Source organism: Podarcis bocagei (genome assembly GCF_964188305.1).
Source record: "Podarcis bocagei genome assembly, chromosome: 7".
NCBI classification, from domain to species: domain Eukaryota; kingdom Metazoa; phylum Chordata; class Lepidosauria; order Squamata; family Lacertidae; genus Podarcis; species Podarcis bocagei.
In genome coordinates, this window is record NC_138132.1 from 1,239,161 (window position 1) to 1,251,572 (window position 12,412).

The following is a 12,412-nucleotide window of genomic DNA, read 5'->3' on the forward strand; positions in this document are numbered from 1 at the left end:
ATCACTTTTGGGTTAATGAATTGGTTTGAACGCGACCAAAAATAAAGGGGAAACAGAACAGAGTGAAGAGAGAGCATTCCACATGGCCAAGCCCTTGTGGTTGTGCTTCGATTAAGGGTGAGTCGTGGGCCTTTCTCCTCTTCCATTGCCAACTAAACAATATAAAGTGTTGGTCTGTTGATGAACTTAGGCCCAGAAACGAACTGGCAACCAATGCAGGTATTTTAAAACAGGAACTACATGTATGCCAAAGGATTTTCGCGGGTCTTCAATGAGGAGGGGTAGATGCCACCTGTCAGGCTTCAGGGAATCCCATCCCTCCCCCAGTGGCCAGCCAAGAAGTAGACAACAAGAAGAGTTCCTGCCAAGTCCTTTATTCAATATTTACAGAGAGAGACTTTGAACAGCGCCTCTTCATTGCAGTAATGGCGTTGTTCTGAGTAAAGTCCCACCCCTCTGTCTCCCCTCTTCTACGTCATCCCTGCGTCGGCTGATCTGTGCTTTCTGCCTCTGAGCTTCCTGTTCTCCTACTCTCAATGCACGCTGGATCCTGGGAGAAGGAGGGCCAGGAATGCTTTCTGAAGACACAGAGTCTGTCAGCTGTCTCTCCCCTGGTGCTGCTTCTTCCTCCTGCTGCTCCTCTCCCAATATTTCCCAGCTTCTCCCCTCTGCAGCCTCTGAACTATGACCTTCTGCAAACCACTGTTGTCAATCTATACTGTCCTCTTCTCGGGAAGGTTCAGGAGGAGGGAAGGAGGTCTCCAGCATTCCTCTTGGGTCCAATCCCAGACACCACCTGAAGCCTGTTGGAGAAAAGGTGGGATAGAAATGCCATTAGCAAAAGAGGGAACCCAGTTGAGAACCCAACCGCTGCATTTGGGGCCAGTTTCCGAGGCGTCTTCCAGGGCAGTTCCACCCAGAGGGCCTTGCCACCGTCCCCTCGGATCCAGAGCAGGAAGTCCCAAGGCCACATCCTGTCTGTGCCAAAGGGACGGTGGCTGGAGCTAGACATGGGCCCTGCTGCTCACCAAGCCACCCAAGCAGATATGGCTGGGTTGGGGCGAAGTTCTGGACTATGAAGTGGGGTGGGGAGGGACCCCCACTGTTGCCCAGGCTCCAGATTACACTTCATACAAATGACTCACTTGTCATTCACAGTTATAACTTCTTCTTCCTCCTCCTCCTCTCCCTACACTTGCTCAGGGAACATTCTTCTTCTCTTGGCTGTGTATTGATCTTACAATAGAATAGTGTGTTTGATTCGTAGGATTTGCTGCACCTTCCATTTGAACTTGGCAGAGGACCAAGGGGCTCCTTCCGATCTCCTGGAGGTGTCCTGAGAACAGAGATGGATGAGCAAGACTCAGCTGGTGCTGAAGCAGGAAGAGGCCATGCCATGGAAATGGGGAGCAGTGGGGGTTTCTGTGAAAACTCCGTGCAGAAGATCCTGGGTGAGGAGGACACCCTCTGCTCAGAGGTGCAGAGCCAGCAGCTCAGGCAGTTCTGCTACCAGGAGGCCAAAGGACCCCGAGAGGTTTGCAGCCAACTCTACCACTTTTGCCACCAGTGGCTGAAGCCAGAAAGGCACACGAAAGCTCAGATGTTGGACCTGGTGATCTTGGAGCAGTTCCTGGCTGTCCTTCCAGAGGAGATGGAGAACTGGGTGAGGGAATGCGGAGCGGAGACCAGTTCCCAGGCGGTGGCCCTGGCTGAAGGTTTCCTCCTGAGTCAGGCAGAGGAGAGGAAGCAGGCAGAGCAGCAGGTGAGAGAGACTTTCCTCTGGATACTCCCAAGGGGCTCCAAAGAGGAGGGAGAGTATTCCCAAATCATTTCCTAATGGCCCATCTTTTTTGGAAAGCATATTATTATTATTATTATTATTATTATTATTATTATTATTTATTATTATTAATGACACCCATGTGGCTGGGTGCCTTCCAGCACATATAAAAGCATAAGATGACATCAGATGTCTTCTAAAAGTTACACAGTTTTTTATCTCCTTATCACCTGATGGGAGGGCATTCCCCAGGGTGGGGGCCACTGTGGAGAAGGTCTTCTGCCTGGTTCCCTGTAACTTCACTTATCACAGTGAGGGAATCAGCAGAAGACCCTCCGAACTGGACCTCAGTTCATGGAGACGCTCCTTTGGGTATACTGGGCCTTTGAGGCCGTTTAGGGCTTTGAATTGTGCTGGGAAACGTTCTGGGAGCCAGTGAAGATCCTTGAGGACCAATGTTTCATGGTCCTGGCAGCCAACCCCAGACACCAGTCTAGCAGAAGCAGGAAGCAGCTTTCACCTCTGTCCCCCAAAAGCGCTTGCCTCTGCCATTCCTTCTCTAACCCTTCTCCCCATTCTCTGTTTTGAATCCTTGTTGCTCTTTCAGAGGAAGGATCTTTTGGCAGAAATGGGTCTTGATTCTTCTGAGGCAGAGAAGACTCCGTTGGACGCCAGAGTGAGGCCTCTGGGTAAGGAGGAAGGAGTGTTTTCTCCCCCGTTTTGTCACATTCTCTTGGTTTTGAAACTAATCTCTGAGTTCTTTGCATCTTTTGGGGGAAGACACCTGGAGCCCAGAGCTTGGGGGGGGGGGAGAGATGTATTTTTGCACAACTATTATATGAAATTGGTACAAATGAGTCCAAATGTACTCAGGTGGGAAAACTTTTACTGCAGCTGGTTCAATTCCGCAGTTTATCATCTCTTCCAGCAACGCCTGTACATTAGTCCAAATTGAGCTCTGAGTGACAGGAGAACCTCTGCTTCTTAATGGCAGCGAAGGAGGGTTTTCAGCAGGCGAAGGGCTTTTGCACTCAGCGCCTCCCTGCCTCCCGCAATCCATGCCGGAGCCTGGTACCAAGGCGAACTGGGAGTGAAGCCCGTTCCCCCCTGTCCCTGGGGGAAACTTGCAAGGAGAATTACCCTCAGTCATCCTTGTTTTTCCTTCTCCAACGATCTCCCGCTGCCTCCATTAAAGCAGAGTGGAACCGGAAGCTAGCAGGGGAGACTTGGACAAGCCCCATCTGTACATAGAGATGCACTGTTTCACCTCTGAGAGAAGCAGGCGCTCACGGTTTCCACTTACCTTGGTCTCTCCCAGGTGATGGAATGATGCCACCAAGACCTCAGTTTCATCCCTGCTCACCTGTACATATATATTTTGAACTAGTATCCAATGGCGGGCTGCCAATTCATTAGTGTAGAGAGGAAAACTTGATATAAAGAAGCCATAGGCTCCCCTCCCCCCACTCACTGTCTTTTGCACCAAATGAATTCTTTACTCATATACAAACCTTAAAGACCTTGCAGCTGGTTCAATTCCTCAGTTTATGAGCTCATCTCTTCCAGCAACGCCTGTACATTAGTCCAAATTGAGCTCTAATTGACAGGAGAACCTCTGCTTCTTAATGGCGGTGAAGGAGGGTTTTCGGCAGGCCAAGGGCTTTTGCACTCAGCGCCTCCCTGCCTCTCGCAATCCATGCCAGAAGCAGAGCCAGGTACCGAGACGAACTGGTAGTGAAGCCCGTTCCCCCCTGTCCCTGGGGGAAACGTGCAAGGAGAATTACCCTCAGTCATCCTTGTTTTTCCCTTGCCAACGATCTCCCGCTGCCTCCATTAAAGCAGAGCGGAACCGGAAGCTAGCAGGGGAGACTTGGACAAGCCCCATCTGTACTGAGAGATGCACTGTTTCACCTCTGAGAGAAGCAGGCGCTCACGGTTTCCACTTACCTTGGTCTCTCCCAGGTGACGGAATGATGCCACCAAGACCTGCTCCTTCATCTTTTCATGGTGGTGGAGGGGAGGCAGCAGCTGTGGACCCAGATCAGGTAGGGGGAAGGAGCCTTGTGGGGAAGGACTGCTTGGATGCAGACTGGCTGGACACAGTTGGATGCAGAGGAATGGTGGGAGGAGCCAGAGAAGAGGGAGCCGACTGGGAGGAGGAGGAGGAGGAGGAGGGGTCTGAAGCTGGAGAGGGAAGAGGGCTCAGGGAGCAGAGGGAGTCTCTGGCAGAGAGCAGCCCAGACTCCGAGGCAGAAGCTGCAGCAGGAGAGAGGAGGGATGAGGAAGGCAGAGAGGGGTCTGGCCGCTGTAGAAAACAACAGAGCCAAGTGAATGTTCTCTAAGAGGACAGCCTTTTTCCTGTTCTGTTAGGGTCCAGTGTGCTTTGAAGATGTGGTTGTCCATTTCACTGATGAGGAGTGGGCGTTGCTGGATCCTGACCAGAGAGCTCTCCATAAGGAAGTCGTGGAGGAGAATCGTGGGATCTTGGACTCTCTCGGTAAGGCTGCCTATTGGATCATCCTATCTGTTTTGTAATTCAAGACATCTCTCTATGTGACGAACCTCTGATATTTCAATGGGGCTCAACAGCGCCACCCACAGCACCTGGGATGTTAACACTCCCACAGCAAACCTTGGAGGGATGGCTATTGATTGTTTTCCCTGTGAATATTCTTCCTCCAGTTCTGCCGTTTAAAACCATGATCAGGCTGTCTGAACTGCCCAGGCCTTCTTAAATGTAGGCTTCAGAGTGATTTGGGATGTTGAATTAGCTTCAGTCAAGTTTACTGCTTTTGTTCTTCCTTCTGTCTCTCTCTGGTTGACCAAAGAGTCACTTGACATTGGAGATGGCACAGATTCCACGACTGAACCAAACAAACTCCATCCCAAAACAGAGCCAGGCTTTTTGAATCTCAGGCAGTGAACCCTGTAGTAACAATAATGATTATTTTATTATTTTTACCCTGCCCATCTGACTGGGTGGCCCCAGCCAACAAATAGAAAAACATAATCAAACATCAAACATTAAAAACTTCCCAATACAGAGGTGCCTTCAGAAGTCCTCTAAAAGTTGCATAGTTATTTCCTTGACATCTGATGGGAGGGCGTTCCACAGGGTGGGTTCCCCGACCGAGAAGGCCCCCTGCCTCGTCCCCTGTAACTTCTCACAATAATGTAACATTTAAGTAAGGAAACTTGAATAATAATACTAATGCTGATATGACAAGTTTCTGCTGCAATCTGTGATGTTGAGAATTTAAGAAAACATCCAAATTGGGGACCGGAGGTGGGCAAGTGTGGAGGAATCCCTGGTCCTGAATAGGGTAACTTTGCCCCTGAAGGACCAGGTGCGCAGCCTGGGAGTCATTTTGGATTTGCAGCTGTCCATGGAGGTATAGGTCAATTTGGTGTCCAGGGCAGCTGTCTACCAGCTCCATCTGGTACGCAGGATGAGTCCCTATCTGCCCGCAGACTGTCTCGCCAGAGTGGTGCATGTTCTAGTTATCTCCTGCTTTGACTATTGCAATGTGCTGTACGTGGAGCTTCCTTTGAAGGTAACCTGGAAACTACCAACTAATCCAGAATGCGGCAGCTAGACTGGTGACTGGGAGTGGCCACTGACACCACATAACACTGGTCCTGAAAGACCTACATTGGCTCCCAGTACGTTTCCGAGCACAATTCAAAGTGTTGGTGCTGACTTTTAAAGCCCTAAACGGCCTTGGTCCAGTATCCCTGAAGGAGCATCTCCACCTCCATCGTTCTACCCAGACACTGAGGTCCAGCTCCGAGGGTCTTCTGGCAGTTCCCTCCCTGCAAGAAGTGAGGTTACAGAGAACCAGGCAGAGGGCCTTTTCGGTGGTGGCACCTGCCCTGTGGAACACCCTCCCAGCAGATGTCAAAGAGAATAACTACCAGACTTTTAGACGACATCTGAAGGCAGCCCTGTTTAGAGAAGCTTTTAATATGTGAAGGCCTATTATATTTTAATATTTTGTTGGAACCCACCCAGAGTGACTGGGAAAACCCAATAAGATGGGTGGAGTATAAATAATTTTTTTTATTATTTATTAGCATATAGAATATATTTTAATTTTGAACAGGGAACTTTCCTTCATTGGCTACCATTTAAATAATAATAAAAGCACACTTTATTTATGAATATAGTACAGGTCCATATTTAAGTTTGAACAAAATGATGTTACCAAGTCAAGCTGTACAGTTATCTTTTAAAAACTCAAGAGAGAAAACATCCAATATTCAACTTGATTTGTATATGAAACTACACATTTTTACAGAACAAAGGAACATTATAAAATCTAACTCCCTTCAGTTTTTCCCTGTCAAAACATTAATGAGCATTGCTTCATAATTTGGGACTGCACTTCTTCCCAAGGCTCTAATATAATTCCTGTTTGTTTCAGGTGGTGATGAATTGGAAATGAAGAACAAGGGAGACCACAACAAAATCCACACGGTGGAGGAGCCATATCAGGATTCAGACTGTGGAGAGAGCTTCAGTCAGAGCTCCCATTCCACTTCCCAGCAAAGAAATCCCCTTGAGAAGAAACACTATCAGTGCTTGGAATGTGGAAAGAGCTTCACTAGGAAAGAAAGTCTCACTTCCCATCAAAGAATTCATACAGGGGAGAAACCTTATCAGTGCTTGGAATGTGGAAAGAGCTTCAGTCAGTGCTCCCATCTCATTGCCCATCAAAGAATTCATACAGGGGAGAAACCCTATCAATGCTTAGAATGTGGAAAGAGCTTCAGTCGAAAGGACAGTTTCACTTGCCACCAAAGAATTCATACAGGGGAGAAACCCTATCAGTGCTTGGAATGTGGAAAGAGCTTCACCTGGAAAATAAGTTTCATTTCCCATCAAAGAATTCATACAGGAGAAAAACCCTATCAATGCTTGAAATGTGATAAGAGCTTCAGTCGAAAGGACAATTTCACTTCCCATCAAAAAATCCATACAGGGGAGAAACCCTATCAGTGCTTGGAATGTGGAAAGAGCTTCACAAGGAAAGAAAGTTTCACTGTCCATCAAAGAATTCATACAGGGGAGAAACCTTATCAGTGCGCAGAATGTGGAAAGAGCTTCAGTCACAGCTACCATCTCACTTCTCATCGTAGACTTCATACAGGGGAGAAACCTTATCAGTGTGCGGAATGTGGAAAGAGCTTCGTTCGAAAGGACAGTTTCACTTCCCATCAAAGAATTCATACAGGGGAGAAACCTTATCATTGCTTGGAATGTGGAAAGAGTTTCAGTGAAAGCTCCAGTCTCACTGCCCATCAAAAAATTCATACAGGGGAAAAACCCTATCAGTGCTTGGAATGTGGAAAGAGCTTCACTTGGAAAAAGTGTTTCACTTCCCATCAAAGAATTCATACAGGGGAGAAACCATATCAGTGCTTGGAGTGTGGAAAGAGCTTCAGGAATTGCTCAGATTGCAATTCTCATCGAAGAATTCATACAAGGGGGAAACCTTATCAGTGCTTGGAGTGTGGAAAGAGCTTCAGCTGGAAACAGAGTTTCGCTTCGCATAAAAAAATCCACACAGGGGAGAAGCCATATCAGTGTGTGGAATGTGGAAAGGGATTCATTAATAATGCGAAACTTACTTCCCATCAAAGGATTCATACAGGGGAGAAACCCTATCAGTGCGTGGAATGTGGAAAGAGCTTCACCTGGAAAATAAGCTTCACTTCCCATCAAAGAGTTCATACAGGGGAAAACCCCTATCAGTGTCTGGAATGTGGAAAGAGCTTCACCAGGAAAGAAAGTCTCACAGCCCATCACAAAATCCATACAGGGGAGAAACCATATCAGTGTGTGGAATGTGGAAAGAGCTTCAGTCAAAGCAACAATCTCATTTCCCATCAGAGAATTCACACAGGGTAGAAACCATTTTAGTGCCAAGAGTGTGATCGGAGGGATTTATGAAACTCTGGTCTCATTTTTAAAGAAGAATAGTTTGGATTTGATATCCCGCTTTATCACTCCCCTAAGGAGTCTCAAAGCAGCTAACATTCTCCTTTCCCTTCCTCCCCCACAACAAACACTCTGTGAGGTGAGTGGGGCTGAGAGACTTCAAAGAAGTGTGTCTGGCCCAAGGTCACCCAGCAGCTGCAGGTGGAGGAGCAGAGACGCGAACCCGGTTCACCATATTATGAGTCTGCCGCTCTTAACCACTACACCACACTGGCTTTTAAAGTTCTTTAAAAAACAATTGGAGATCTTAAAAGGACTTAGAGCTCACTGAAAAAGCCAAAATAGGACAGGTTTGGACAAGTTCGTTTCTCTTTGAAGGAAAATATTTCTTCTACTCTGAGCCACTTAAAGAGAATTGGATTCCTGCAAGACAACCACTCTTATCTGGACACCTAAATTGCTAGGTCCTCTTGGACACATTCTTTCTTTTTTCTGTTTTATGGTTCCTCTCTTAAAGTAATTATTTGGTTTATTTGTTTAACTCAAATCTTAATTTGAGAAATTGGATTTTATGTTAAACAGCTTATGTGTGTTGAGTATCAGGCTGGAAGGAAGAGGGAGGGCTGGAAAAATGCAGGAAACAGGATCTCTTGGGAAAGAGTTATTCTGTGACCTTGACAAACTGATAAGGTGCTGCTGGAAAATAGGCTGCTTTGAGAACAAGGGAGAGGGAGATTTTGAATATGGCAGTTCAAAAACAGTTAACACAGGCCGGAGTAGAAGATCTTCACAGCAAGACCCAGGGGACAGGTCCCCATCTGAATTGGTGGAACTTTTGCTGACTTAAAAAAGACCTGACTGAAGAGATGAAGGACAATTTGGAGAAGCTATTAGCTCGAATTGATAGAAATAGTGAAATGGTGACAAATTTGACCACTAAAGTAGAGACACTGACAAAGAAAACAGAAAAACCAGATGTCTCCATGAAAGGAAGGGAGGAGAAGTCTGAAAAGCTGGAAAAGAAGACCAAAAATGAAAATCAGAACTGGAGATGCTTAGGATTGATGTGGACGGTTTGGGTGGGAGATAAGAGGCAGTTGCGGGCGCTTTGGCGGTTCTTGAGATGAGACAGAAAGCCCAGCCTCTGAGACGGAGAGGAGGGAGGAGAGCAGGATTTTAGCAAAGGTTTGAGCGGAGTGGCTGGAGTGGAAGAGGAATTCTTGGAGGAGGCGCCACCCTCCTCACAGCCGGGGGTGGTGGTTTTGGGGTAGAAAACCAATGTGAATAAATCCCCCCCCCCAGTGAAACCCCCTGGCCGCTCTTCCTGTCTCCCTCTCCTTGTGCCCCCACCCTGCCCCCAGGCCTTCCTCTGCCCATCTTGGGGCCTCAAGCCATGCGGGCAGAATTTGGTGGGGGGCCAGGCTGGGCTCAGAGGTCTGCTTTCCTCTCCTTACACTGGGAAGCTTGTCTACTAATGAAGGACCGTCTCCACCTCCATCATTCTACCTGGACGCTGAGGTGCAGCACCGAGGTTCCCTCTGGAGGTTCCCACACTGCAAGAAGCCAAGTTACAGGGAACCGGGCAGAGGGCCTTCTCGGTGGTGGCACCCGCCCTGTGGAACGCCCTCCCACCAGATGTCAAAGAGAACAACTACTACCAGACTTTTAGAAGACATCTGAAGGCAACCCTGTTTAGGGAAACTTTTAATGTTTGATGCATTACTGTTATTTTAATATTTTGTTGGAATCATAGAATCCTAGAGTTTGAAGAGACCACAAGGGCCATCGAGTCCAACCCCCTGCCAAGCAGGAAACACCATCAGAGCACTCCTGACATATGGTTGTCAAGCCTCTGCTTAAAGACCTCCAAAGTAGGAGACTCCACCACACTCCTTGGCAGCAAATTCCACTGTCGAACAGCTCTTACTGTCAGGAAGTTCTTCCTAATGTTTAGGTGGAATCTTCTTTCTTGTAGTTTGGATCCATTGCTCCGTGTCCGCTTCTCTGGAGCAGCAGAAAACAACCTTTCTCCCTCCTCTATGTGACATCCTTTTATATATTTGAACATGGCTATCATATCACCCCTTAACCTCCTCTTCTCCAGGCTAAACATGCCCAGCTCCCTTAGCCGTTCCTCATAAGGCATCGTTTCCAGGCCTTTGACCATTTTGGTTGCCCTCCTCTGGACACGTTCCAGTTTGTCAGTGTCCTTCTTGAATTGTGGTGCCCAGAACTGGACACAGTACTCCAGGTGAGGTCTGACCAGAGCAGAATACAGTGGCACTATTACTTCCCTTGATCTAGATGCTATACTCCTATTGATGCAGCCCAGAATTGCATTGGCTTTTTTAGCTGCCGCGTCACACTGTTGGCTCATGTCAAGTTTGTGGTCAACCAAGACTCCTAGATCCTTTTCACATGTACTGCTCTCAAGCCAGGTGTCCCCCATCTTGTATTTGTGCCTCTCATTTTTTTTGCCCAAGTGCAATACATTTACATTTCTCCCTGTTAAAGTTCATCTTGTTTGTTTTTGCCCAGTTCTCTAATCTGTCAAGGTTGTTTTGAAGTGTGATCCTGTCCTCTGAGGTGTTAGCCACCCCTCCCAGTTTGGTGTCATCTGCAAATTTGATCAGGATGCCCTTGAGTCCATCATCCAAGTTGTTGAATCAGGAAGCCCAGGGTCCGAGGATCAAGAAGCAAGGAGTCAAGAAACCAAACGCAGCAAGGCAGGGAACGTGTTGCTGTGGCAAAGAGCCGAAGGCAAATGCTGACCTTATATCCCTTCCCGGCTCTTGCCACCAGGTGCAGTGAGTTACCAAGTGGTCTCACCTGTGAGGCCGCACCTTGCCTCTCCAGAACAAACTTAGGAAGGCCCCCGCCCTGCAGAGTCCTCTTGGTCACAGGGCCTGGCTCCTGCACGCACACCTGACAAAAGGTAGTTTAAGACGCAGGGGGGAATAGAGCTCCTTGTGAAGCAGCTTCAGGGCAAATTTCCAGACCTGGCATTGGGAGCCAGAAGAGGAATCCTAGAAGAGGACACTCCAGGCTCATCTAGTCCAACCCCTGCGATTCAGGAACCCCGGTTCTTAGTCCCGCCAGCTCCCTTGAACTGGGCAACTCAGATGCCTGACGCAGCGCCCCGTTGGAGAGCAGCCTTGGGTCGCCTCTGGGGAGCAGTAATACTCTGTCCCTTCCAGAAAAAGTAATAATTGGAAACCCAGGGAGGAAGTGGGGTCTCAAAACGACAACCCTGAAGGGCAGGCCCAAGGGTGCCGGGGGGAAAGAGCCGTGATACGAAGTTAAAACCCACACAGAAACGTACCCAGAGACACAGAACAGCCAGTTTAATAAAGGAGTGAAGTTATTTGATTAAAAAGAGAAAAAGATCCTGTCATAAAATGACCAGCAAGCGCCAAGTCAAAGAGACTCAGGATGACCCAGCTGCTGCGTCTGAGGAGAATCCTAATATATTGAATTAGAGAGGATGAGGCTAAGATTGGAATTGTCTAAGGTTGAAGGAGAGAAAGAGAAGAGGCCAGAATGGCAGCTGCCCTTCATCTAGCAGAGATACAGGAAGAGAGAGAGAGAGAGAGAGAGAGAGAGAGAGAGAGAGAGAGAGATATGAGCCCAAGAAGAAAGAGACAGGGAGGCCAAGATGGCCCATGAGAAAGAGATGCTTCCTTTAAAAATGGAGGAGATTCAGGCGAGGAGAGAACTGCCGCAAGCAACGTTGGGGGTGGAGATTTTGCCTCAGCAAATGTAAAGTATGTAAAAGCTGATGGTGTGCAGGCCTAACGGTCCAAGCTTCAAAATGCCAGTTTTCAAAAAAACTATTAAACTATTAAATAGTAAACTATTTGGGTCCCGTCCCAAGGGGTGGAAATATTTATCCTGATTGGAGCAAGGTAAAGGTCCTTCAAGAGGGGCCTGGACCCTCCACAGAAAGAGAAAGAAGAGCTTTTCTGGGGGGACAGGGATATTGTCCTCCATTTATTCCTCCTTTTAGCCCCCATGCTGCTCCTTGACATGACTGGGAGAAGAAAGACCAGCCAGACAAGAGCATTTGGAGGGACCAGTGCCAGGCAGCGTTGGGACATTTAAAAACAGCCCTAGATCCGGGGTCAGCAAGCTTTTCCAGCCGGGGGCCGGTCCACCGTCCCTCAGATATTGTGGGGGGCCGGACTATATTTTGGGTGGGGAAATGAACGAATTCCTATGCCCCACAAATAACCCAGAGATGCATTTTAAGTAAAAGGACACATTCTACTCATGTAAAAACACGCTGATTCCCGGGGGCCGGATTGAGAAGGCGATTGGGCCACATCCGGCCCCTGGTCCTTAGGTGGCCTCCCCTGGCCTAGATGGACCTTGGGGTCCCTTCCAACTTTAGGATTCTGCTCCTCATTTTGGAAGGCAGACAAGGAGGAAGAGCAACCTGCCGTCACAGAAGGAAGAGGACGGAGTCTTCATCTCCTTGGTTGCCCTTCTCTGGGAGGGTGGGCAGATTGTGAGGAGCAACAACGAGGACGCGATGATGACTCTCACTTTCAATACTCCTACTGTATGTAGGCTAGAGAAGCTGTGAGATGTTTTGCTGAGGGGGGGGGGCAGGAGAAGAGAAGAGGAACGCAAGTCTTCCACCCCCAGTTATGTCTCCTCCAGAACGTCTGGCCAGAGACATTTTGACCAAA

At 48.1% G+C, this 12,412-nt stretch overlaps 1 protein-coding gene across 1 annotated transcript; it reads left to right on the plus strand.

The window, feature by feature from the left end:
- Window positions 1-473: 473 nt before the first annotated feature.
- On the plus strand, window positions 474-7,819 carry LOC308590337 (uncharacterized protein). Its single transcript, XM_081200313.1, has 5 exons — window positions 474-1,762; window positions 2,388-2,469; window positions 3,743-3,825; window positions 4,151-4,277; window positions 6,205-7,819. Exons 1-5 carry the CDS (start codon window positions 1,349-1,351, stop codon window positions 7,689-7,691), a joined length of 2,193 nt encoding a protein of 730 aa, XP_081056439.1. The 5' UTR covers window positions 474-1,348; the 3' UTR covers window positions 7,692-7,819.
- Window positions 7,820-12,412: the final 4,593 nt, after the last annotated feature.